At 42.1% G+C, this 24518-nt stretch overlaps 5 protein-coding genes across 5 annotated transcripts; 3 read left to right on the top strand and 2 right to left on the bottom strand.

Moving 5' to 3' along the window:
- Nucleotides 1–1199: 1199 nt before the first annotated feature.
- On the bottom strand, nt 1200–3565 carry LOC141832059 (L-type lectin-domain containing receptor kinase VIII.1-like). The gene is given in 3 exon segments (XM_074719530.1): nt 1200–1746; nt 1748–2073; nt 2075–3565. Coding segments are annotated over 3 exon segments (2253 nt in total). The 3' UTR covers nt 1200–1310.
- Nucleotides 3566–5573: 2008 nt separating this feature from the next.
- LOC141832060 (putative sugar phosphate/phosphate translocator At3g11320) lies at nt 5574–8607 on the top strand. Its single transcript, XM_074719531.1, has 4 exons — nt 5574–6290; nt 7182–7285; nt 7355–7583; nt 8150–8607. Exons 1-4 carry the CDS (start codon nt 5769–5771, stop codon nt 8300–8302), a joined length of 1008 nt encoding a protein of 335 aa, XP_074575632.1. The 5' UTR covers nt 5574–5768; the 3' UTR covers nt 8303–8607.
- A 1976-nt stretch (nt 8608–10583) lies between these two features.
- On the top strand, nt 10584–12789 carry LOC141832265 (ankyrin repeat-containing protein At5g02620-like). The gene is made up of 4 exons (XM_074719761.1): nt 10584–10654; nt 10853–11324; nt 11409–11818; nt 11886–12789. Exons 2-4 carry the CDS (start codon nt 10991–10993, stop codon nt 12771–12773), a joined length of 1632 nt encoding a protein of 543 aa, XP_074575862.1. The 5' UTR covers nt 10584–10654; nt 10853–10990; the 3' UTR covers nt 12774–12789.
- Nucleotides 12790–13015: 226 nt separating this feature from the next.
- LOC141832222 (protein CANDIDATE G-PROTEIN COUPLED RECEPTOR 7-like) lies at nt 13016–14714 on the top strand. Its single transcript, XM_074719712.1, has one exon. It carries the CDS (start codon nt 13179–13181, stop codon nt 14517–14519), a length of 1341 nt encoding a protein of 446 aa, XP_074575813.1. The 5' UTR covers nt 13016–13178; the 3' UTR covers nt 14520–14714.
- Nucleotides 14715–21224: 6510 nt separating this feature from the next.
- Nucleotides 21225–24370, bottom strand: LOC141832228 (uncharacterized). Its single transcript, XM_074719720.1, has 4 exons — nt 24195–24370; nt 23506–23681; nt 21844–22036; nt 21225–21640 (listed from the first exon to the last, which is right to left on the bottom strand). Exons 1-4 carry the CDS (start codon nt 24280–24282, stop codon nt 21414–21416), a joined length of 684 nt encoding a protein of 227 aa, XP_074575821.1. The 5' UTR covers nt 24283–24370; the 3' UTR covers nt 21225–21413.
- Between the last annotated feature and the right edge of the window lie 148 nt (nt 24371–24518).

Here is a 24518-nt window from a genome sequence, read left to right as displayed (position 1 = left end):
TAATTTATTTTTTCGCGGGTTGCATCGGGCACAATCTAAATCAAGCCAGATCTTGGGCAGCCACAATCTAGATTTACATTTCTACTGAAAGGGGAAGAACCTAAAAAGAAGAAAGGTGTGCCCTTTTGTTTGTTTGTTCCAAAAGAACTATATACACATACATTGGTCACCAACCACACTGCCCTCAATTGTGCCTTTAAGTGTCTCTAAGCTACTTAAGATGCAAAGTAATCCTCTGTTTCGAGTGGCAACAATATCGTTAAATCGTTCGATATAATAGTCAGAGGTGTCAAAACAAGTCGATAACAACGATACCGATAATAACAACATCCTTCGAGTAGACAATCCTAATCAACCTACACCAAAAAAACTCATACACAAGTATCAAAGAATAAGGTTCCATCTCAATGGCTTCTTCTTCATCACTACAAAGCCGGAGGATGAGGATCGAAGGAGCATCGGTAAGATTGCTCCGGTTAAATTGGGGGTTGAGTGTGAGCTAGAATGGAGTTAAACTAGGAGAATGCTAGAATAGGGCATCAAGAGAGTTAAACACTGAGACTGCTCCGAGCCACCGATATGGAAGACCGAGAGGCTTTTGTTGTCATCACAAAACATCTTCACACACTAACATGGCAAGTAGACAACAACTAAGACAAAAGGACCACTTTGACTCAAGAACAAAAGAATAAGGTTCCATCTCAATGGCTTCTTCTTCATCACTACAAAGCCAGAGGATGAGGATCGAAGGAGCATCGGTAAGATTGTTCCGGTTAAATTGGGGTTTGAGTGTGAGCTAGAAGGGAGAGTTAAACTAGGAGAATGCTAGAATAGGGCATCAAGAGCCCCCTCCCATGCCATTTGAAACACTGAGACTGCTCCGAGCCACCGATATGGAAGACCGAGAGGCTTTCGTGTTGTCGTCACAAAACATCTTCACACACTAACATGACAAGTAGACAACAACTAAGACAAAAGGACCACTTTGGCTCAAGAACAAAAGAACTAACTAATAAAACAGAGGGAATTCACAAGAACACCACATAGCTCTCACCTCCTACACACCTATCACTATCCTCAGTCACTATATACCTAATTACTCATCATTCATGAATCAAAAACATATTTTAATTTGATTGTCACTATCAGAACATGAAAGTTAAGCTCATTCTATGATCATAATTGTTATGGAGATGCCTAAACTCATGTGTTAATGGAAACAATTGATTCAGAACAAATAGGTTATTGCATGTGTAATATATACTGAAATTGGTGAATTATGTAGAGATTTCGTACCCATTTATCAGAGCCTAAGGCTCGTTGCCGGTGCCGGTGCCGGTGCCGCCACCGCCGCCTCTCAGTGTGCTCCTCAAAGAGGAGGAAGAAGATGATGAGTACATGGATAGGTTCAGCCCCATGGCGTTGTAGTCGGAGACGCTGTCCTGGAGACTGAGAAGCAACTGTTGATTGGTGCTGAAGCTCATTGATGGCTTCGACGCCGGCACGAAGGGGGGATCGGCCTCGCCGTTGAGCATTTGCACCACATTCCTCATGGCGGGCCTCGTCATGGAGTCCGGGTTCGAGCAGGCTAAGCCGACGAGTAGCAGTCTCCTCATCTCCCCCTCGTCGAATTCGCCTTCCAGTCGGGGATCCACTGCTTCCAGTATCCTCCCGTCGCCGTGCAAACCCCACACCCATTCCACCAGATTGCTGCACCTCCTGATGCTGCTGCCGGCGCCGCCTATTATGGGTGTTGTTGTCGCCGTCGATGGGGCGACGGCCGCAGGCCACTTCGAGGACAACGGCGCCGAAGCTGAAGACGTCGGTCTTCTCGGTTGCACAGCCTGTGAGGAGGTACTCCGGTGCGAGGTAGCCCATCGTTCCGGCCGTCACGGTGGCGTCGGGCGACTTGTCGTGCTCGACTTGGCGGGCAAGGCCGAAGTCGCCGAGCCGAGCGTGGTAGCCCTCGTCGAGCATCACGTTGCTGGACTTGACGTCGCGGTGGATCACCTGACGGTCGCACTCGCGGTGGAGGTAGGCGAGCGCGGAGGCCACGCCGGTTAGTATCTTTCTGCCGGTGCCGCCACCCCAGAGGGGCCGCCTTTGGATCGAACAAAGCCTTGTCGAGACTCCCATGGATCATGTAGTCGTAGACCAGGAGGATTTCGCCCTTCTCGTGGCACCAACCTTGAAGGCGGACCAAATTCCGGTGCCGGAGGTCGGCGATGATGGAAAGCTCCGAGAGGAATTCTTCTCTCGCCTGCTGGTCGCTAGTGCTGCTGCCGTTTTGGATGCATCTTTTGACGGCCACCATTGCGCCAGTCTCTGCGATTATCCCTTTGTAGACGGTGCCGAAGGCCCCGTGGCCGATGATGCGATCTGGATCGAAGTTCCGAGTTGCAGCGAGGAGCATTCTGTAGCTGAACTCCCTCGGATTGTTCACGATTTCGGAAGTCCCAGCCAAGCTCTCCCATCTCTTAGGGGACTTGGACCTCCGGGTGAATACCCAGAATCCAACGCCGGCGACAGCCGCTGCGACGACGAACACGCCGGCCGTAGCCACGCCGGCGACAGCAGCGGGGCCCTGACGACACAATCCGTTGTTCTGGCACGGCGAGCTTGACGATGGCCGCACTGTGCCAATGCTCGGTCCGTGGGCAACGATAGGCACAGGGGCGGAAGCTGCCAGGGAGGGCGGCGGCGGGGAAACCGAGAAGGGAAATATGGGTGCGGCAGGCGGCGGCAGCGGCAGAGAGGGCGGCGTTGAAGGCGGAGCAGCATCGATCGAGGGCGAGGAGAAGCTCCACCACTCGACACTGTGGATCTCAGTGCTCCCTTGAGTGGATCCGGAGAAGCCGACGAAAGCAAATTCGTTCACATACTTTCCGAGATCCACCTCGAAGGAGAGTACGGGAACGACGGGGCGAGGCGTAGAGTAGGAGACGAAGACCTCGAGCAGCCCTCCCGCGGAGGCGCCGCCGTACTCGATCCACGCGTTGATGAGGTCTCCACTCTTGAGGTCAATCGAGGTCGAGTCCAGGTCTGCGGCCCGCGCCGACACCAAACTTCCGAGGTCCACCCCGACGTGGTTCGCATTGATGTCCTCGAACTCAACGTCCATGTTGGTGTCGAACTCGACCGCGAAGACGGAGGCCGGGGAGCCGCCGGGAGTCGCGTTGAAGAGGCCAAGGAACCCGCCGGCGTCGCCGACGGAGTCGTCGTCGGGGGCGAGGAGGAACGCGAGGCCGCCTCCGTCGGAGGAGGGGTTGAGATCCACCACGGAGAAAGAGAAAAACGTGGAGAACGGGAGCGCCAGTCGAGTGGCGGGGTGGCGGACGCGCACGGGCTCGGCGTAGAGGGCGCGGCCGGCGCCGGAGTTGGGGACGGGGAGGTCACGGGAGAGGCGGATGCTGTTGTTCTTCAGGTGCGCGTCGCCGATCAGCTTGAGGCTCCCCAATGTGAGCGACCGGAAGTTGAACTCCACCGCCTCGCCGCATCTAACCGTCCACGCCGCCACCAGAAGCACGACGACCGGCAGCAAAGCGACCAGCCTCGGGAGCAGCATTGTCGGCGGCTACTCGTCGGCGCGTAGCTTCATCGGAAGACGAGAGAAGCAGAAGAAGAAGCTCGCAGAAAGGGAAAGCCTTGCGGGAAAGGTAAAGTGGTGGAAGCGGAGAGATAACACAGGAAAAAAAGTAGAGAGCGTGGCAGGCAGGGGACACGGTACAAGTTGGCGCAAGTGCCGACAAGTGTCCCACGAGCAACGGTAAAGGCGGCTGATGCTTAGGGCATCCACAGTGCATCGGGATATTTCATCCAAATATTTGTGGTCCCCATGTCCACATCATCAATCAAATATCCCCTTCCTCAAATATCTCAACTTTCACAATCAAATATCACACAAACTAAATATTTATGGGTCCCACCTATTACCATTATCTATTTTCTCAATAATAAATACTATCCCAACCACCCACCTAATACCTTTCTTTTATTTAATTTAAACTATTAAAATTATTTATTTTATTAATTTTTATTTAAAAAAAAAGGGGAAATCACCGGGCAAAGAGTTTTGCCCGGTGATTTCAAATCACCCCCCTCCAATAGGGGATATTTGGTGCATGGGGGTATTTCTCCAAATATCCCCTCCAAATATCGGCGGTGGATGCCCTTAATGACTATAGACTCATTAAAAAAAAACGTGACGTAGGACGTGTGGGGGCCATTGATTGCGACCTTGGAAATTGCGACACGGAAATGGAGACGTTCGGTTCGAACTCCGATGGCGACCGGTTCGAGTTCGACCCGTGACCATCAAATTCCGGCCGCGGTTTTACTCGATCGACCGTTGTCTGGCTTCCGCTCACATCGATGTCAATTATTGAACACACGTAGTACAGGTGTCATAAATATCGTCATGTTAAAATATAAAAAACTTAAAATTTCAATTTATATCCTCACGTATAAATAAACAAAATATACATTTTACTTTAGTGTGTGATTGTGTATGTAGTTTCAAGAATATAATTGTGTTGATTATGATAGAATAAAATTATTAAAGTATATAAGGGTCAAATTTTAATAAAGTTGAGGTAATATTCTTCTTTGTCGTAATTAACTATAGTTTCTTAATTTATCTCTTCACATATCGTTGTAGAATCGATCGTGTGAAATTGTTGGAGTGACAAATTTCATCTTATACTAAAGAGAAACTAAGCAAGTTTGATGACTTTTGTGTGTGAATATTTTGTTGGACAATCTTTACTGGAGAGATTAATTCTTTGCTTAATTAAATTACAAGACAATTCAACTTATCTTGTAGAGATGACTTGAACTGATAATTTTAAGTTGTCAGCAGAGGCTGGTGTTTTCTCGATCAACGGTGCTGAGTCAATCGAATGGTCAAGTCATCGATTATCGAGAGGGGCGAGTGGTTGAGACGTCTTGTGTCGACTAAATGAATTGCATTTATGATTTTGTCCTGACCGATCCGATATTTGACATGCACAGGTTGCACTTGCACACGAGTCGCTCTTGATTCAGTACAATCCAGGCCCTGAATTTGCACCCACGTGCACCCATGCGTGAGAGAGTCTCTCCCTATGCATTTGTTCATAATATCAATGTCTGTGACACAATATAAACCAACAACTATGCCTTGAAACTTCCAATGTAAAACTATATTCTCATTCACAAAGGAACTTCCTTCTTCTACCACCTTTTATTTCCATTTAAATTTCTAACATATTTTTTATCTGAAAAACTCATTGTCTCACATCTTAAGATTTGATATTATATCATCGTAGTTGTGAAAAATAATTATTCAAGTCTGATTTAATTTTTTTTTCCAAATTTAATTTAAGTTTAATTTGTTTAAATATTATCAAATTTTTATATTTTTGAATTTGTTCGATTAGTTAATGGTTTGACAATACATATTTTGAGAATTTATTTATCTATTTATAAATTTAATAAGAATTTTAGTCTCCGTCACCGTTACCGTGACCGTCGCTTCTCCTTCCTCGTATAAAATAGCAATCCATCCCCTATCCGTTCCCTCGCTCTCCCGGATCTATCCCTTTTTCCCTCCTCGATTTCATCCGCCACTTCGCTTCCTTCCTCTCCGTCCCAGATCCGATCGAATCATCAGCTCTTCCTTCCCCGGTACGGATCTCGTCGGCCGCCGATCGACAACGAACTCGCCAATCCGAGAGCCCACTTGGATCCGGAGCCTTGAGCCCTCTCCTCGCATGCCAGCGTAGATCCGGATGAGGAGAAGCAGCAGCGGCGGCGGGGAAGACGACCCGGAGGCCGCCAAGATGAGCGCGAGGGCGGTGTCGGTGCCGCCCTCGCCGGCCAACGGAAGGTTCTTCACCCTCGGGCTCGTCACCGCCTGGTACGCCTCCAACATCGGGGTGCTCCTCCTCAACAAGTACCTGCTCAGCAACTACGGGTTCAAGTACCCGATCTTCCTCACCTTGTGCCACATGATGGCATGCTCCCTTCTCAGCTACGTCGCCATTGCCTGGCTCAAGATCGTGCCGATGCAGTCCATACGGTCGCGCATCCAGTTCCTCAAGATCAGCGCTCTCAGCCTCGTCTTCTGTGGCTCGGTGGTCAGCGGCAATATCTCCCTCCGCTACCTTCCTGTCTCTTTCAACCAGGCCGTTGGTGCCACTACTCCCTTCTTCACGGCTGTGTTTGCTTACCTCATGACGCTCCGGAAAGAATCGTGGCTCACGTACATTACCCTCGTGCCCGTCGTTGCCGGTGTTATTATCGCTAGTGGGGTGAGTGCTCTGCTTTGCTGTTTATTTGGTTGCATTAGCTTTTGCTCGAAATTTAACTACACTCTACAGTTGCTGTAATTCGTTCTATCTATACTCTCTAAGCATGTAAATTTAGAAGAAGAAAAAAGTGTTTTTGACAAGGCCCATTCATATATGCGGTTCATCTGAGAGATGCCCCCGGTTCCCAAGAATGCTCGGGTCATCTATATATTATATTATTTATCTACCAGCAGATACATGGATGACGCAAATCAACGAGGAGAAAAAAAACGAAGTCAGTTGCGTGATTTTGATCTTCGAATCTGATGGAGAATCCACCTCCTTGTTATTGTGATAAGTTTCTAGTGCAAAGTAGCTGAATACGCTTGTATTGATGATCAGTCATCTCCTCGCATCTCCTTTTGGTTCCTCTTAAAACAATTGCTTACGAAGAGGTTTTCTGAATGGTTATCAATTGGTTTCTAGCTTGGAGATTCCTTGGCATACCCAGCTGAATTCCCAGCCATTCCACTTTGCCTGCTTTTCGCTGTTCCTAATTGTCATTCTTTCTATTTGTGCACGTCTCACAGATTCAGCAAATTGTATAACTGCTTCTGTTGTTTGCATTTACCCGTGTTTGGAAATAACATGAAACAAATAGATTAGCCTTAGTTGAGATGGAAGGAAGTTAGCAGCATAATTGAGTCAAGTAGCCATGGGTTTGTTAGGCTCTGATTCTCTGTTGGTGCTCTGTTCTAATTTGATAGTATTCTGTTCACCATTCATGTATTTTATGTTCAAGCAAATGGTTTCCTAAACATATGGACTCCATATTCTCTGCAGTCTTCTTTTGAAAGAAAAATTAGTATACAAGATGTGAATATTTACAGTTTGGTCTGTTCAACTTTATAGGGGGAGCCAAGCTTTCATTTGTTTGGTTTTATTATGTGCATTGGTGCCACTGCTGCTAGGGCACTTAAGTCAGTGTTGCAAGGAATATTGATGTCCTCTGAAGGGTGAGTTATAGTCACTTGTAAATTTATTAAAAATGATATTCTATCTTCTTATCAGCTCTTAATGTTCAGGGAGAAGTTGAACTCTATGAATCTGCTTTTATATATGGCTCCAATAGCAGTTGTTTTTCTACTTCCCGCAACTATTATAATGGAGGAAAATGTGGTTGGCATTACATTGGCACTTGCTAGAAAAGACTTCAATATTATATGGTATCTGCTGATCAATTCTTCATTGGCCTATTTTGTGAACTTGACCAATTTCCTGGTCACCAAGCATACCAGTGCTTTGACACTCCAGGTATACTTTGTTGAAAGTTGAAACATTGCTCGCGCTGCTTTATTTCTTACTTATTTCATGGAAGTGCATATTATTTTTTTGAAAGATGCATAACTTTTAAGCTGTTATAGATTTCTTACAGTTAGTTATTGAAATAAGTTTTTAAAATTTTATTTTCAAAGACATTGGAAATTTTGAATGTCTACTAATCTGCTCAATTGAGCAAACTCCCTTGCCAACTGTCAACCAATTCAGCAACTAGGGAATAAGCTCTACCAGAGGAACCAAGGTTCAATTGTAACAATCTGACTAACCAGATTGGCATGTAAGACAGTTTTTCAAAAGCAAATTTTAACTGAACTTTTAATTTCCTAGGAAAAAAAAATCAGTTCATGTTTACTCCAGTAGTTGCTTCTTGATATGTTATGCTTTCTTGATATGAATCTAATCCTGTGAATGCAAAAATCAAGTTCACAGACTTAAGTATGCACACAAAATTCTTCCATCCTTATTTCTCGATTTTTATCAAGCCTTGATGACATGCTCCATGAGTTACGTAACATTCCTGGCTCATGGTTTCCTTGTAGGTTCTAGGAAATGCAAAAGGAGCTGTGGCAGTAGTCATCTCAATCTTAATATTCAAGAACCCAGTCTCCTTTACAGGAATGGCAGGCTACACACTTACGGTCATTGGAGTAATCCTCTACAGTGAATCCAAGAAGCGCAACAAGGGAAGTTAGTTCAAGGAGCCAGTAAGCTCTTCTTCTCGTCTAATCATTATTTCTTCATCAAAAAACCCAATAATTTTACAGAATCACATAGATGCACTCCCTCTCTTTCATTTGTATGCTGAATAGTTCTGTAGATGGAGCTATCTCTTGTACCGTGTATTAATTTCATTAGTTAGCATTCGTTCTGGGCCTTACTCATGTCACTGGTTGTAGACAAATAGGTTCAGTAGAGAATTCATTCTTTGGAAATCTTTATTCCATTTGTAACGTCCGACAGTGAACATTTTGTTGATACAAATGAACATTTCCTTTTATTTGATCGAGTTGTTTCATAATAGATACAGTTCATGATTGTTATGCAAAGTTCATGCTTTTGCTTTAGACAATAGTTACCAATGATTATTATTATGGAAGATTTACAATAATGATAGAAGTGTATCAATCTCTACGTATCAATCTCTACGAGTTCGATTGAGTTGCACTTTAGCTTAAAAACATAGATGTTTTTACAAGTTTTCTATAAGTGCCTTTAAACAGTAGAAAGATAGATATGTGAGAAAAAATAATTATCAAAATACCTTTAAAATAAAAAAAATACAAGTTTTCGAGAAATACCTCCTCAAATTTCATATTTGTTACAAAACATCCAAATTATGCATATTAGGTTCGTAAGCAAAAACTGGTTGCCCAATTTTGATAAATTGATAAATTTATTATTAATTACCACATTTAATTCATTAAATAAATTGATAAATTAATTATTAATTACTAGTTATCTACAATTCATAATTATCGCTCGAGCCCACGCTGCCCTCCTCCACCGTCAGATCCACGGCAGGTCCATCCCTACCGTCAACGCATCTTCTTCCTCCCTTTCCCTTCCCCCTCCCTCACCTCTCCCGGTACTATAAATACATGCGGAGGGTGAATCGAATCCAATCGAAATCGAAAAGGGTTTCCCTCAGTTTCTTCTTCTTCTTCTTCCGAATCGGAGATGGATGGAGCTCCCACGAACGATTTCCCAATCTCAGCGGCTCACGATGGACGACACTTGTAGTATAACATCTTCAGCAACGTGTTCGAGGTCACGATGAAGTACCAGCCTCCGATCATACCCATCGGCAGGAGCGCCCACGGGATCGAGTGGTAGTCAGTCGATCAAGTACCAAATTGATCGATGCTGAGTTTTGGGGATGATTCGGGGCTCCCGCTTCGTCCTCCTCCGTCTCATCCATCAATGTCTGTTTCTTTAACTCAAATGATCTGTTTTCTTTGTTTTTGGTATTTCTTTTTGTATCAAATGATCAAATCCTTCGGGGATTGAAGTATATACAGTCGGCCAATGTGATCCACAGAGATCGATCTGAAACCAAGCAAACTGCTGCTGAACGTGATTTGAGATCTCAAAGATCTGCGATTGAGGTGGTACCGGCCGGGCGTCAGAGCTGCTGCTGAAACTCAAAGGATTACGCTGCAGCCATCGATTTATGGTTGGTAGGGTGCATTTTTATGGAGTTGATGAACAGGCAGCCGCTCTCCCCAGGGAGGGGCCATATGCACCAGATGCGTCTAATAACAGAGGTAATGATCAAGATAAGGGATTTTGTACAATTTTTATGCAACCCAACTTTTATATGGTAACAAGTTTCACTTTGTTATCAACAACACATAGTTTTGACAACCTAGAACTTGTTAAGATGGAAGTAGAAACTAAGGCTGCTATTTGAGTAGTGTTGTGAAGCCATTGATCTATCTGTTTTCAGCTTATTGGCACTCCCACAGAAGCTGAGCTTGGCTTCCTCTGCCTGAAGAAGCACCTGCCTCAGTTTCCTCCCAAGTCATTTGCTAGTATGTATCCACATATCAATCCGGTCGCCATAGATCTCATTGAGAAGCAACAAGAGGATTGCAGGTATCTGTTCTTTCAAGATTCTGCATTGTTGAATTTCAAATAGGATGAATATTCTAAAAGAAAAAAAAATACACAAGTATTTTTCAACTCAAAATAATTATTACTATGTATGAGCAAATAATGAAAGAAAGATCAAAAACTATAGAAATGTTTTGAAAATAACTAACATATTATATAATTAGGCAAATTGATCTTAATAAATTGAAGATATAAGGTTTGAGAAAAAATAATTTTTTAATCTAATTTATATGTATAATTTTTCATAGCTATTTCTATGTTAGTTTACAGGAACGCAAATGTCTTGGTCCTTTGATTGATTTGCATTTAAATAGGAGACTGGGGCTTCTTCTTCTTCTTCATCATTGGATTGAATAATGATGCCCCTTTCCACTCTCCATGAATTGAATTAGGAGGTTAAAGTCTGCTCATTGGATCCTTGATTTTTACAGGTATTGAATCTCCTTTTTTCTTGTTCCAATCTGTTTTTTTTTCTTTTTTGTTTTTTTTTCGCGCGAAAAGTTTCATAATCATCCATTCATTCAATCCTTTCCAGTTTTTCTAGAAAAAAAAAAAGAAATTTTTTGCAAGAAAAATGATATATTCCTCTGTTCTTGTTCAAAATTGATTGGGGATGTGGATGATTTAAGGGAGAGGATCCAGAGCGGCACAATTCCACCCTCCATCTGTTTCGATTCTTTTCTCGGCGTTGTAAAGCATTCAATCAGGGGCATCAAAATCCATGATCGTTACGCAAAAATTCGGTGAAGAAATCACGAGGCGACAACATGGAACCGCCGGTCCGGCAGCCGAGCTTTCGCCGGAAAAAGATGACGAAGCAGCTCACCGGAAAGAGGGACGACACCCCCCTGCACACCGCCGCCAGGTCCGGAAATTTGCCGGCGGTGAAGGAGCTCATTTCCAACGCGAAGGACGAAGAATTACAGGCTTTGTTAGGCAAGCAGAACCAAGCAGGGGAGACTGCTCTGTTCGTCGCGGCCGAGTACGGCTACGTCGACGTGGTGAAGGAGATGATCGAACATCATGACGTCACCATGGCCGGCGTCAAGGCCAAGAATGGCTTCGACGCCCTCCACATCGCCGCCAAGCAAGGGGACGTAGGTATCGCGTTCTAACCCGATGGATCGCAGATTTCCACAAAAGATCCCTTTTTTTATCGTCATCCTGTACAATTCGATCGAGCAGAGGTGGTGAAGGTGCTGCTGGACGCGTTGCCGGAACTCTCCTTGACGGTGGACTTGACGAACACCACCGCGCTCCACACGGCGGCGGCGCAGGGCCACATCGAGGTGGTGAACCTTCTGCTGACGGCCGACAACAGCCTCGCGCTGATCGCGAGGAGCAACGGGAAGACGGCGCTGCACTCGGCGTCGAGGAACGGGCACTTGGAGGTGGCGAAGGCTCTGCTGAGGAAAACGCCTGCGATCGCGACGAGGACGGATAACAAAGGGCAGACCGCGCTCCACATGGCCGCCAAGGGGACGAGCCCAGAGATGGTGGAGGCGCTCCTCGCCGCCGAGCCGGCTCTGCTTAATACCGTCGACAAGAAGTGGGACACGCCGTTGCATATCGCGGCCAGGAAATGCCGAGCTCCGGTGAGTTAATTAAAGTAGTTTGTCGCGAACGATGCTGAAGGAATATTAAGTGATCTTTGTGTTGCAGATAATAAAGATATTGATGGAGGCGGTGGCGGAGGCGGTGGAGAAGAAGGCGATCAACAAGACAGGGGAGACGGCGCTGGACGTGGCAGAGAAAATCGGGGATGAAAAGATCACCGGAATGCTGGTGGCTGGCGGGGTGCCGACGGCGCTGGCGGTTCGACCGCCGCCTGCAGCCGCGGGGAACCAAGCGAGGGAACTGAAGCAGACGGTGAGCGACATAAAGCACGAGGTGCAGTCGCAGATGGAGCACACGCGGCAGACGCGGCGGCGGGTGCAGGGGATCGCGCGGCGGCTTGACAAGCTGCACGAGGAGGGGCTGAACAACGCGATCAACTCGACGACGGTGGTGGCGGTGCTGATCGCGTCGGTGACGTTCGCGGCGATCTTCACGGTGCCGGGGGAGTACGTGGACTCCGAGGGTATGGCGCCGGGGCTGACGCTGGGGGAGGCCAACGTAGCGCACCAGCTGCCGTTCATGGTCTTCTTCGTGTTCGACGCGGTGGCGCTTTTCATCTCGCTGGCGGTGGTGGTGGTGCAGACGTCGGTGGTGGTCATCGAGCGGGGTGCCAAGCGGAGGATGATGGCGGTGATCAACAAACTGATGTGGGCCGCCTGCGTGCTGCTGAGCGTGTCGTTCCTGGCGCTGTGCTTCATCGTAGTGGGGGCGGAGGGACGGTCGCTAGCGGTGGCGGTGACGGTGATGGGCACGGTGATCATGGCGGCGACTCTGGGGACCATGCTCTACTGGGTGATCGCGCACCGGATGGAGGAGAGGAAGCTGAGGAGCATACGGCGGTCGTCCATCAGTAGGTCGCGCTCGTGGTCGGCGTCCGGCGACGCCTCCGACGCCGACCTGTACGATAGGGAGTACAAGATGTACGCAATTTAACGGAAAAAACTTTTCATATCACCCCGTAACTTTATAATATTTACTTTTTTCCAAAATGCCACTGAGAGTGGGAACATTATTTAATTAATAATATTAAGGCTAAAATGATAATTTTAAAAGTTGTCAAAATGATAAATTTAATACTTTAGGCACCGAGGAGCATAAATAAATAAATTAACGCCGTTAAGGACTAACGGAGTTGATTGAACCATTTGAGCCGTTTGATTTTCCGTGGTCGTCACGTTGACTTCCGTAAACGACACGATAGACAGCGGAGCGTCCGATAAGCCTGCTTTCCTCCTCTCCTCCTTCGTCATCCTCCAGCCCGATCTGCCGATCTCGATCCGGTCGGCGACTTCTCCGCCCGTCCCCTTTCCACGCCGTCGCCTGTTCTCCATCAGCACCATGTTCGGCCGCCTCGCTCCCTTTCTGCTCATCCCGCTCCTCTTCTCCCTCTTCTCCCCTTCCGGCGCCGAGATCAAAACCCTAAAGATCACCTCCGACTCCCGCGCCATCATCCTCTTCGAGGAGTTCGGCTTCACCGTCTCCGGAGAAGTCTCCGTCACCGTCTCCAATGTCTCCTTCCCCTCCTCTTCGTCCGATGAACTCTTCGGCTTCTTCCTCGTCTCCGACGCCAGGATGCTCCAGTTGGTCCACGACTCAGAGCAGCCTAACCAGAGCCCCGCTCCCCTTCCCAGCTGCGCCCTCCAGAGCACTTACGTCGAACAGCTCTTCACCTTCCACGAGGTCGTCGCCACCCCCTCCCACAACTTCACCAAACTCTTCGCGGTCGGCCGTGACGGCCATCCGGCCCATCCCGACGAGTACGGTCTCTACTTTGCCAACTGCGCTCCCGACGCCTTCGTATCCATGACGGTCCGAACCGAGATGTACAACGTCCGGCCGGACGGCACCCGCGACTACCTCTCCGTCGGCCAGTCCGCCGTTCCCTCCATCTACGCCTTCTTCTCCGTTGCTTACTTTGCTGGCCTCATCACCTGGGCCTATATCTGCTTCCGTAACCGGCTCGATGCTCACAGGATTCACCTCCTTATGGCTGCCCTCTTGCTTGCTAAAGCCCTCGATCTCCTCTTCGCTGCTGAGGACCTTCACTACACCCGCTCTACGGGCACGCCCCATGGTTGGGACATCCTCTTCTACGTTTTCAAGTTCGTGAAAGGTGTCCTCTTGTTCACTGTCATCGTCCTCATCGGCACCGGGTGGTCTTTCCTCAAGCCCTTCCTCCAGGAGCGCGAGAAGAAGGTGCTCGCGATCGTAATTCCACTTCAGGTCATTGCAAACATTGCGTCGGCGGTGATCGGCGAGACTGGACCCTTCTTAAAGGGTTGGGTGAAATGGAAACAGATCTTCCTTCTCATCGACGTTGCGTGCTGCTGTGCCGTCTTGTTCCCGATCATTTGGTCAATAAGAACTCTGAAGGAGACTTCGAAAACGGATGGGAAGGCAGCTCGGACTCTCGCAAAGCTCACTCTTTTCCGGAAGTTTTACATTGCTGTCATTGGGTACTTGTACTTCACCAGGATCGTGGTGTATGCATTGAAAACAATTACATCCTACAAGTACCGATGGGCAAGTGTGATGGCTGAGGAGACTGTGACTTTTGCCTTTTACGTCTTCATGTTTTATATGTTCAGGCCAAAGGAGAGGAATGAGTACTTTGTGCTCGATGATGATGAAGAGGAGGCAGCCGAAGCTGCACTAAGGGAGGAGGAGTTTGAGCTTTAAATCTGGTAATGCTTTCTTTACAAGCTTGAAAACCTGGTTTACGAGGACCTTGTTAATGTTCCTCTATTGCCCTGTTCTCATTATTGTATCTTGATTTTCTCCTATTTGTGTTTCTTGTATGTCAGTGACTTCTCACTTATTTCTCTTTGTCAAAGTAAACATTTTGTTTCTATATGAAATACTAGTTAGGCCCAATGTTATTAGCAATACTGATTATAGATCTGGTGAGTTTTCATCTTTAATTGCTCTTAGTTATATTATTATTTTTGATATTATGCTAGCATGAGGGAATTTCACATAATATTGCATCCACATCTCACTATGTTGTGATGACCTGTGAATTGATTAACTTATTAAACTAATAATCTTAGTTAGGAGTTTCCAATCTATGAGAATTATGGGGAAAAAAAGCTTCTTTATTTTAGAAACTCATGTGCTCTTCTTCTAGCTAGAAAAACTAAGCTAGTTCATGGACCTTAGCCACTTATACTCTAGCCTACTGTCTCTTGTAAAAGCAAGTTGATGAACAACATGTCTGCTAATGTAATTACTAGTGTTACCATGATTTTGCTGTTAAATGATATTCTTAAATGGATGGACAGGTAGTTCTTGAAAGTGAGAACTTTTAGATGTATCCAGTTTATTATTCAACTATAAGGAGATATTGGTGAATAGCATAAAGAACTTGGTGAGGGAAATTGCACATTTTCACCCACTTGGCCTATGATTGCTGTAAAAGGTTTTTTGGATTGATGACAAATGGCCTTTTTCTACCAAATCCCAAGTGTTTCTACCTTCATAAGCAAAGACTTCATGCAAGTGACCTCCTCTTGTGTTCCTTGATCTTATGTTTAGTAATATGATTATAACATAGGCATATTTATTTGGCTACATGAAGAGCTTGGTAAATGTAGGTACTTTAAATTAGCATGCACGCAAACTAACACAATTAGGATTTTAAATCTTATTTAAATTATTGTTGGAAAATTAAACTTGTCTAAGTTGCCAAAATTTGAGAGTTTGTTGTATTTGTTAGGAAGTAGTGGAAGAATTTTTTAAAGGTTATTTAGTTGTTAGTTTTTATTAGGATAAATTGAGTCTTCATTTTATGAATAGTAAGTTTTATTATCAATATATAAAACATGGCAAAATCGGTCCCAAGTCCGATTGAAAAAGGGTGAGTGTTGTGTATTAGGTTGTCAGTCAGCATGGACTTACATGTAAATATTCAATGAATGGATCTATTAAATTATTGTGCTAATGCTAGAATGTTCCTTGTAAGGAATGCGTTATTGGATTCGACTGTCATATTTTGACAAGGACCACTACATCTCCATGAGAACTCAGGTGTAGTATTAAATATACAAGAGTTTTCACATCATAAGTTGGGTAAAAATAAATATTATAGAAAATCTAATTGTTTAAGATTTGAAATATGAAATCTAGGAACACTCACTGATAAAACAATGGAAGTAGTAGATACAATGATTATGAGAAGAATTAATATTTTATGTGTATAATAGACAAAATGGGTAGGAGAGAAAACAAATATGATAAAAAATTCATGTTTTAAGTTAGGATAAGTAGGTATTGTTGTTGATAATTCGCTAAAGGATAAAATAGTAGTTAGAAAGGGGATCTATATTTTATGATGTATTAACATAGATGAGGTATTACAAAATATTTCGTTAATCGAAATGATTTTAATAGAAGGAAAGGAACACGCATGAGTGAAAAATGAGAAATATAATAGAAGGGGATTATGAGTTTGAAATAAGAAATGAAGAAGGAAAAGTTATATCAAACTTTGCGATAGCATATGACAATATATTTTTTAAGGAAAGAATAACACGTGGTCACATTCAAAAGTGGAAATATTAAATTGCAAATTAATTTTCTTATAGTTGGGAAGAAAGATAGAAAAATTTATAAAGATTGCAAGATCATTCCTGAAATACAATATTAATAGAGAAAAATATGCACAACTCTTAGAATTAAGTGGTGAAGGTTAAACGATGAAAACCAAACATATTTAAGGAGAGAATAGGGGTATAAGTATTAGGAAAAATATGCGACAATTCGAATACGACATTGGATAAAATAATATCAAATTTGAAAATAATAGGCAAGAGTGTATTCGGTGAGTTAAAGAGACGTGCACCACTAAGTAAAAAATTTTGGTGATAGAATAAGAAGTAAAAAAAAAGTGAAAGAAAAACAAAGAATCTATAAAATATTATATACTTGTAAGAACGAGAAATTTATATATATATATATCAAGAAAATAGTGAATGAAGTTAACAATAAAATTTTTAGACATTTATATCAAAAATTTAATACAAAATAAGCGAAAAAAGACGTTTACAAAATAACTAAAATGATAGAGAGCAAGATAAGAAATTTTATTCAAATAAAATGTATTAAAGATGAATGCAATAAAATATTAGTAAATGATGATGAAATAAAAGAACAATGGAACAGATATTTTTATCAACTTTTTAATGAATGTTTAGTTGATCGACTTAATTTAGATAATTTAAGTAGGCCCAATAAATATAGAAATTAAAATTTTTATTGTAGCATTTAAATTTTAGAAATAGAACAAGTTTTAAATGAGATACAAAATGAAAAAAAAATTGGACTAGATGATGTTTCAATAGAGGTATGGAAGTGTTTAGGGAAATAATGAATGATTTATAAAATTGTTCAATCTGATTTTAAAACTAAAATAATGTCTGATCAGTGGAGGGTAAGCATTTTAATTCCTTATATAAGAACAAAGGAGATATACAAAATTGTGCAAACTATATGAGCATTAAACTAATAAGTCATACCATGAAATTTTGAAAAAAAAATAATAGAAAAAAGATTAAGAAAGAAGATCACGATGATCAAAAATTAATTTAGATTTATGTTTGGAACGTCGACAATAGAAGTTATACGAGAACAGAAATAAGACTTACATATGGTATTCGTCGATATAGAAAAATGTTTATGATAAAATCTCAAGAAAAATTATATGGAGAATTCTAAAAAAGAGATGTGTTAACCTAATATATATTAAATTAATTAAGAATATGCATGAGAATGTAATGACAAGAGTGAGGATTTTAGACGAATTAATCTAACGTTCCTCATAAAGATAGAGTTACATCAAAGATCGATTCTAAGTCTTTATCTTTTTATACTAATCAAGGACAAACTCACTAGACAGATTCAAGATATGGTATCATAATACATGTCATTTACAAATCATATTATTTTGATAGATGAGACACATGAAAGAGTAAATGTTGAATTCAAATCTTGACGGGAAACACTAAAAGTGAAAGATTTTAGAATTAGTAGAATAAAAACATAATATATGGATTTAAATTTAGTAATATTAGATGTAATGAGATAATTGTTAAAATATAAAATGATGAGTTATTTATAACTGAAAGTTTTAAATATTTATGATCATTTTTTAAAAAGATAAAGGGATTGACAAAGATGTCTTATATAAATAGAAGAGATTGAAATGAAGGAGAGCATCAGGTATTCTTTGTGATCATAAAATACTTTTAAGATTTAAAGGAACAATTTACAAAATGTTAGTTAGATCTGTTATGTTATATGAAGTTGAATGTGAACTATGATTCGAATACATGAAAAGTTAAAAGATGAGAATGTTAAGATAGATGTGAAAATATACAAGGATGATTAAGATAAAAAATAAAAATATTAAAAAGAAAATCAGAATTATACCTATTAAAGAAAAACTCAAAGAGACACATCTAAAATGGTATGGATATATATATATAGACGACTAATAAATGTTCCAGTTAGACAATTTAAAATTATGACAATTGTGTATGTCAAACGAGAAAGAAAGAGATAAAAAAAAGACTTAATTAATAGTAATAAAGTAAAATAAAATTTAAGCTAATAGAGGATAAAATCCAATAAAAAAATTCATATAGTTGATCTCATCTAATGGGATAATGATTGATCATTCTTATTGTTATTATCAATATATGAAAAAGGTTTAAGATCTCATGCATTAGAGACATTAGACAATCTTTTGAATTGATATAATTTTCTTTTGATTCTTTTGGTGATAGTTTCTTTTCGGTGAGGGAGTTTTTTTCTCTGGGTAAGCTTTTACTTTCTCTAAGATATTTATCCTTTCAGCTTCATCAATTTTGTCAAGTTCCTAGGTGGTTTGAGGGGTTAATTTGTGTTGCGTTACAATCGCCCATATCTGCTAGAAAATATATTTTTTAGTCATTTTGCTGATTAAATTCTTCAGTTGAGCTTCTTATTTTGTTGTAAGTAAACATTCTTTTGTTATCATAAATTAGGTTGTGTTTTCCCCAAAAATTAAATTGATTTGTATATTCATACTGTTGTTAGTCCTGCATAGATTGTAACGGAGGAAAGAAATCAAATATAGCCAACCCAAATAGTTGGGATTTTTACAGCTTATACATGCATGCTGATCAGGCTGTGCCTAGTATTATAGCTTCAGTAGATGTTTAAATTAGAGAAAATGGGTTAACTTAACAGATAGGTTATACACTGTTAACAAAGCTCAATTAGGAGACTGGAGAAAATTGTGTACATAAGGTTATTAAAAGATCAAGATACTACCAACTTCATACAAAATCTTTGCATGAGTTCAGAAACAACAGGATAAAATTTATCTGAATAGTTCATCCTCGTGATGTTACAATTCTTAGTGATTGTTGTTATTTTTTTTTAAAAGATAAGTATCTTTTCTGAGTAAACCCCATTCATGAATAGTTCTTCTTCTCTTGTTGACTCTAAAATATCGAGATTGCTATGTTGCGCGACAAATCTCGTGCACGACTCCCTGATCCACCGCCACTGTTGTTGTCCTGTCCAACTATCGCCGGCCGCCACCTCGATCGCGATCGACACACCACTCTCCGGCACTCCTTCCGGCAGCAGATGTGGTCGGAATCTGATGAATTTGACCGAAACAGCTGTCCTTCACTGCACAGCCATTATCAATGGCGATCAGGTCAGATTTCGATCGAAGCGCAGCCAGAAACCGGTCGAGGAAGGACCGGCCAAAATCCAGCCATGATTTGGCCGGAAACAGCACTGCCACTGCCGACCCTATTTCCGGTTGAATTTTGGCCACTATCCGGGCGGCAGTCGGCAGTGGTCGGACAGCACGGTGCAGTGGCAGCGGTGGTGGGTCGGCACAGTGTCGTGCAACGGTGAGTCACAAGTGTCGCGCACAGGTTGCATAGCGGAGCATTTCTTCTAAAATATATATGCACTCTAGACGAGTAGAGAGATTCCAGACACAATGTTAATCGTTGCAATTCCCAATTTTGAAACTTTTGTCGTGATTGCGGGACTGATTTCTAAATGGCAGAGAAGCCTAACCGCCGAAACCATAGAGAGTCCTGCCCTGCCTCTTCAGAGCGTAGACGACGTCCATGGCGGTGACGGTCTTCCTCTGGGCGTGGTGCTCGGTGTAGGTGACGGCGTCATGGATGACGTTCTCGAGGAAGATCTTGAGGACGCCGCGGGTCACTGGTGCGCTTTACGCCGCCCCGCCTTGCCAGGCGGCGTATCGTCGGCTTAGTGATGTCCTGGATGTTGTCGCGGAGGACCTTGCGGTGCCGCTTCGCCCCCGCCTGCCCTTGCCGACCTTCCCTGTTCCGGACACGGCCACGCCGAATTCCGAAGCAATTCGAGGCGAAATCAGATCATTCGACTGAGAATTTCTTCGATAACTCAGAGAAAGAGGGATCGGGTCAAGAAATTAGGGATGGATTCCTCACCTCAGACAGCAAGAATTTGCGAAGCCGGCGCGCGATGGAAAATTTGTAAGGATGAGGGGTGGGAAATCTCGGAGGACCCGTTAGGAATATATCTACCGTTGATATTTCTCAAATGAACGGATGAGATGCGTAAAATCGATTTGCCATGGATCGCTGAGGTGGCAGGTAAATTGGGTGGCAGGTAAAGGACAGGCAAATCTTTGGGCCCACTGAACTAGGATATGGGCTCCACAAGATGAATTGTATAAATTAAAGTCATCGTTTTCGTCCATTGGAACCAAGTCTCAAAACTTATTTCTTAAGATATCAAATAATAGTCCTGCTCACGAAATGTTTAATTCATTTTGACAACTTATTTATTTCTATTTTGTTGATTTTTTAGACATATTTATTATTTTATTTTATTTTTTAAAATGGGCTTGGGTCCAATCGACCATGGTTGAATCAAAGTTAATCCCTAGTTGACCGGGGTAAGGTTGAACCAGGGCGAGGCCTAGCTTGATTAGCCTGGGCACGACTAAATGGCAAATAATGAAATTACTCGAGAAACACTCTCATTCCTTTTGCAAAAAGTGGAATATGTCACCCTCGGGGCTCCATAATTATCTATGAAAAGGTAAATCAAGAATCTGCACGACCACGACGAAGGAGAATATTGTCTCAACGAAATGGTTCTATGACTATCTATAAGGAAGTAAATCAAGAAGTTGCAGTTGACCACGATGAAAGAGGGTATTGTCTCGATTTTGTCCAGATTCAAATCTTTGTCCTTTCTGTAAATCTGTTCCATCATAACCAACTCAATTATGTCGAGACACTCTCATCCCAGTTCTATCTTTGTTCATTCATTAACAATGTAATTTCTTGAACCAAACAAAAAGAAGATACAAAAGAATGCGTCAAATACTGATTTAATTTGTTACTTTACCATCGGAACGAAGTCCCAAAACTTCGCCACAACACTTGAACACTATGCTTCTATCTCCTTTAATTTAATTACAAGTGACTAAAAATCAAAAGTAAGTTTATGTATGGCCTTCTTTAGTTCTTCCATTAAAAAGAAGAATACAAAAGAAAAGGAAAAAAAAAAAAATCAAAGTTCTAGACCGAGTTCATCTTCAATGTCATCGTCCTCTTCGAAGAGCTTCAGAAAGCGTGCCTGCTCCTGCTCCCTCTTTCTCTTTCTCCACCATCTGTACACCATCACCGCAGCAGCACCCGTTACGGCAGAAGCCAATGTGCATGCCACTACGATCATGGTTATTTTCCTTCTCGTTTGGCCGGAAGCCTCATTCTTCGACTCGGTGACATCGCTGGTACCTGTGGACACCCACCCAAATACGCCCTTGTTAATGGGAATGACTAAAATGTGCCCTAGTATTCACTTTCTTCCCAAAAATTGCAGATGTTGTAGGAAAAAAAGTTCCAAGGAATTGTTTTACTGCCTGCAAACCATCTTCTGTAATAATATTCACTATAAACCAACCATAATGCTTGAGTTATTTAATGTTCAGGTCACTTACCATCAGATGAAGTAGTGCACTCAGGGCATATGAATGATGCGTTGAATTGACCGTCTTTGGAGTGCAAATATTTTCCATCGACGAAATTTCCAGCACACAGCTCCCACTCATCGTATACATCATCAGATTTAAATGTGTCCTCTTCGTAAACGCCACACCTTTTACATTTCTTCTCTGGAAGTTCTGTAAGGGGCTGCCAAAGAACACACGATGGATGATGACAAGTTGGTTTGGATAAGCAAAGTAAGTTTCAGATGTCCTATAAAAATCAACTGCAGTAGAAGTGTGAATAATAGAAATGATCAAATGATGTGAGACAGTATTAACGTGAAGATGAAAACAATTATACGAGAGAAGTTACAAATTTTATAAGAGGGAAGACTTTCCAGTCTTAATCCAAAAGGTAGGAGACAAGTAGGGCTAGCAAAATTTGGCACACTAAGATTACCCGATACAAATGCCTCACAAGAAGGTGTTCTGCCCCACAAGAAGGTGTTCATAGACATGAGCAAGCATGACGTATTTATGATATATGACACATTGAAATCCAAGTCACATTACACTGGGTGTTGAGCAGCATGACTAGGTAATTACATCCATAGTAATTAAGCTTGTGATGTAAATATCCTTATCATATCACATTGTCAACTCTATTCTTTTCTTTCTTTTATTGTAGTTATGAGTACTATCTGTTAGTCATCAACTTCGTACTGTGTCGATCATCTTCTATTTTTGTTACATAATTGCATTAAGTGGATTGATGAACATGATCCCCTATGAAATAGGAATAGTTGCATTCTGAGTTTCTTTGTTTGTACAATTATCACTTTGCTTTTAAGTAATCATGTCATTATCTTATTTTATCTGTGTCAATGAAAGTGTTAAGCAAGAAAATCATGCCTTGTTACTTGTTCATAAACAGATCCATTATGTAGGTCATGTTCTGTTTAGAAAGAGACACTGATTCATGCACACAAATTTTAGGACATAAATGCAAAGAAAAATAACAGTTTCCATTTGTTTTTATCGAATTTCAGTTCTACATCAATGTAACGAAGTACATGAAACCAAAAGGACATGTAGAGAAAGCCAGATAGTTGAGACTAACACGGTTTGTCATATTCAAATTAAATGAATGATGGCATAGATTCTTAAGGAAGATATAGATGGGAATATTTGGATAATGCGTATAGCAATAACTAACTAAAGCAATCAAATATACCTATCATATCTCTTCAATATGAAGACATTAAGAAGGTCTTGTAAACAAGGAAAGGGCAGCAAAACATATTTAATATATGAAACACAATCAAAGGGTTTATTTCCCAAATGATGGGCAAATCTAAGAAGGAATTTATGTATCTAGATCTGGCTATAGTTAAGTATAGACCAAATTCATATGTTAAAAGGACAATATAGTGGTACTGCAAGCTAATATAGATTAAGTACACAGGTATACATAGACAAACAAGCATAAAAGATGCACATATGACACTGACACAATTTTTTGGAGAAAATTATTTGATCTACTTCAACCTCTACTACCATTATAAACTGAAACCAAAACATAAGATACTGCAGATGAAATTTGAAATACTGACCAAATATACGCAAGAAACAAAAATAGAACATAAATGAAAACAATCTCATTTTACCACAAACCTGCCAAGATTCATCCCCATTGAAAGTGTACAAAATGTCATTTTTCTTTACATCAGGCAAGTAGGTCTTATTTTCTCCTTGACAGCGAAAGTAGACAATTGGTTTGGTAGGAAACCACTCATGAGTAGTGAATATCTCAATCGAACTTAAGCTCACAATCCTTGACGAAAAAATTCCTGGAAAAATGAGAGCAAAGTCCAATCAAACAATTTTACAAGCAAGATTTTAGAAACTTCATGGTTCTATGTCTCCTTGTGGAACCACTCGAGTTCAACAAGGATGATAAAGTGTTTTATTACTCAACCTAAGAATCCCAAGTTGCAGAAGCACATTACAAGAACATTGGATTAAACATTTAACACCGGAAAATATAAGAACAACTATTTTTAATGTCCTAACCAAACACGTTCCTAATCGTCCCTTCCCAATAACTCCCCACCTTCTCCGCCAAAAACAATTAACATGAACAGAAGGTAACGAATCTGATTCCGTGGTTTAACGTCAAATACTACCAAACAACAACGAGTTGTTTATTTAATATAAAATCATAATAAACAGAATTGAAGTCCACAGGCCAACTGCGAAGAAGGAAGAAAATTGATAAATAATCAAATTAAAACAAAAAAAAGAAAGAAATATCAAAGCGGAAATAGAGAGAACAAGGAGAAGAGCGGCCGGCGACTTGTTACCGGGAATTGAGCAAACCAAGACGTGCAAGACAAGGAAAAGGCGAGCAACTGAGATCGACGAGCTCGGAGGCCGTCGAGTTCTCCGCATAACGATCGGAGCTTAACAGATCGCGAGAGATCGAGAGAAAGACGATCGATCGAGCGAAGGTAGAGGAAGACTTGATCGAGATGTAAACGATGATGGTTTTTGCTTGCTGGGCCCACCCCATCGGCCCATGGGTCCCATCCATATAACATTACCCTGTCACGTGCGGCGGGTTCAGAGAGAGCAAAGAACTCTAGCCACACGTGCCGGCCCAGACCGGACCTGAACTAGCTTAACAC

Source organism: Curcuma longa, chromosome 7, assembly GCF_044706935.1.
Source record: "Curcuma longa cultivar G26 ecotype Majalengka, Jawa Barat chromosome 7, ITB_CL_G26_1.1, whole genome shotgun sequence".
Lineage (NCBI taxonomy): Eukaryota > Viridiplantae > Streptophyta > Magnoliopsida > Zingiberales > Zingiberaceae > Curcuma > Curcuma longa.
Note: the sequence above shows the minus strand (reverse complement) of the source record. Positions and strands in the feature narration are given on the sequence as shown.

Coding starts and splice junctions, on each gene's coding strand:
- LOC141832060 (XM_074719531.1), top strand. CDS start 5,769: ATGAGGAGAAGCAGCAGCGGCGGCGGGGAAGACGACCCGGAGGCCGCC. Junction 7,286..7,354: donor ATATTGATGTCCTCTGAAGG/GTGAGTTATAGT, acceptor CTTAATGTTCAG/GGAGAAGTTGAACTCTATGA. Junction 7,584..8,149: donor CCAGTGCTTTGACACTCCAG/GTATACTTTGTT, acceptor GTTTCCTTGTAG/GTTCTAGGAAATGCAAAAGG.
- LOC141832265 (XM_074719761.1), top strand. CDS start 10,991: ATGGAACCGCCGGTCCGGCAGCCGAGCTTTCGCCGGAAAAAGATGACG. Junction 11,325..11,408: donor CGCCAAGCAAGGGGACGTAG/GTATCGCGTTCT, acceptor TCGATCGAGCAG/AGGTGGTGAAGGTGCTGCTG. Junction 11,819..11,885: donor CCAGGAAATGCCGAGCTCCG/GTGAGTTAATTA, acceptor TTTGTGTTGCAG/ATAATAAAGATATTGATGGA.
- LOC141832222 (XM_074719712.1), top strand. CDS start 13,179: ATGTTCGGCCGCCTCGCTCCCTTTCTGCTCATCCCGCTCCTCTTCTCC.
- LOC141832228 (XM_074719720.1), bottom strand. CDS start 24,282: ATGCGGAGAACTCGACGGCCTCCGAGCTCGTCGATCTCAGTTGCTCGC. Junction 23,682..24,194: donor CTTGGTTTGCTCAATTCCCG/GTAACAAGTCGC, acceptor TCATTTTTCCAG/GAATTTTTTCGTCAAGGATT. Junction 21,641..21,843: donor GTGCACTACTTCATCTGATG/GTAAGTGACCTG, acceptor GGGTGTCCACAG/GTACCAGCGATGTCACCGAG.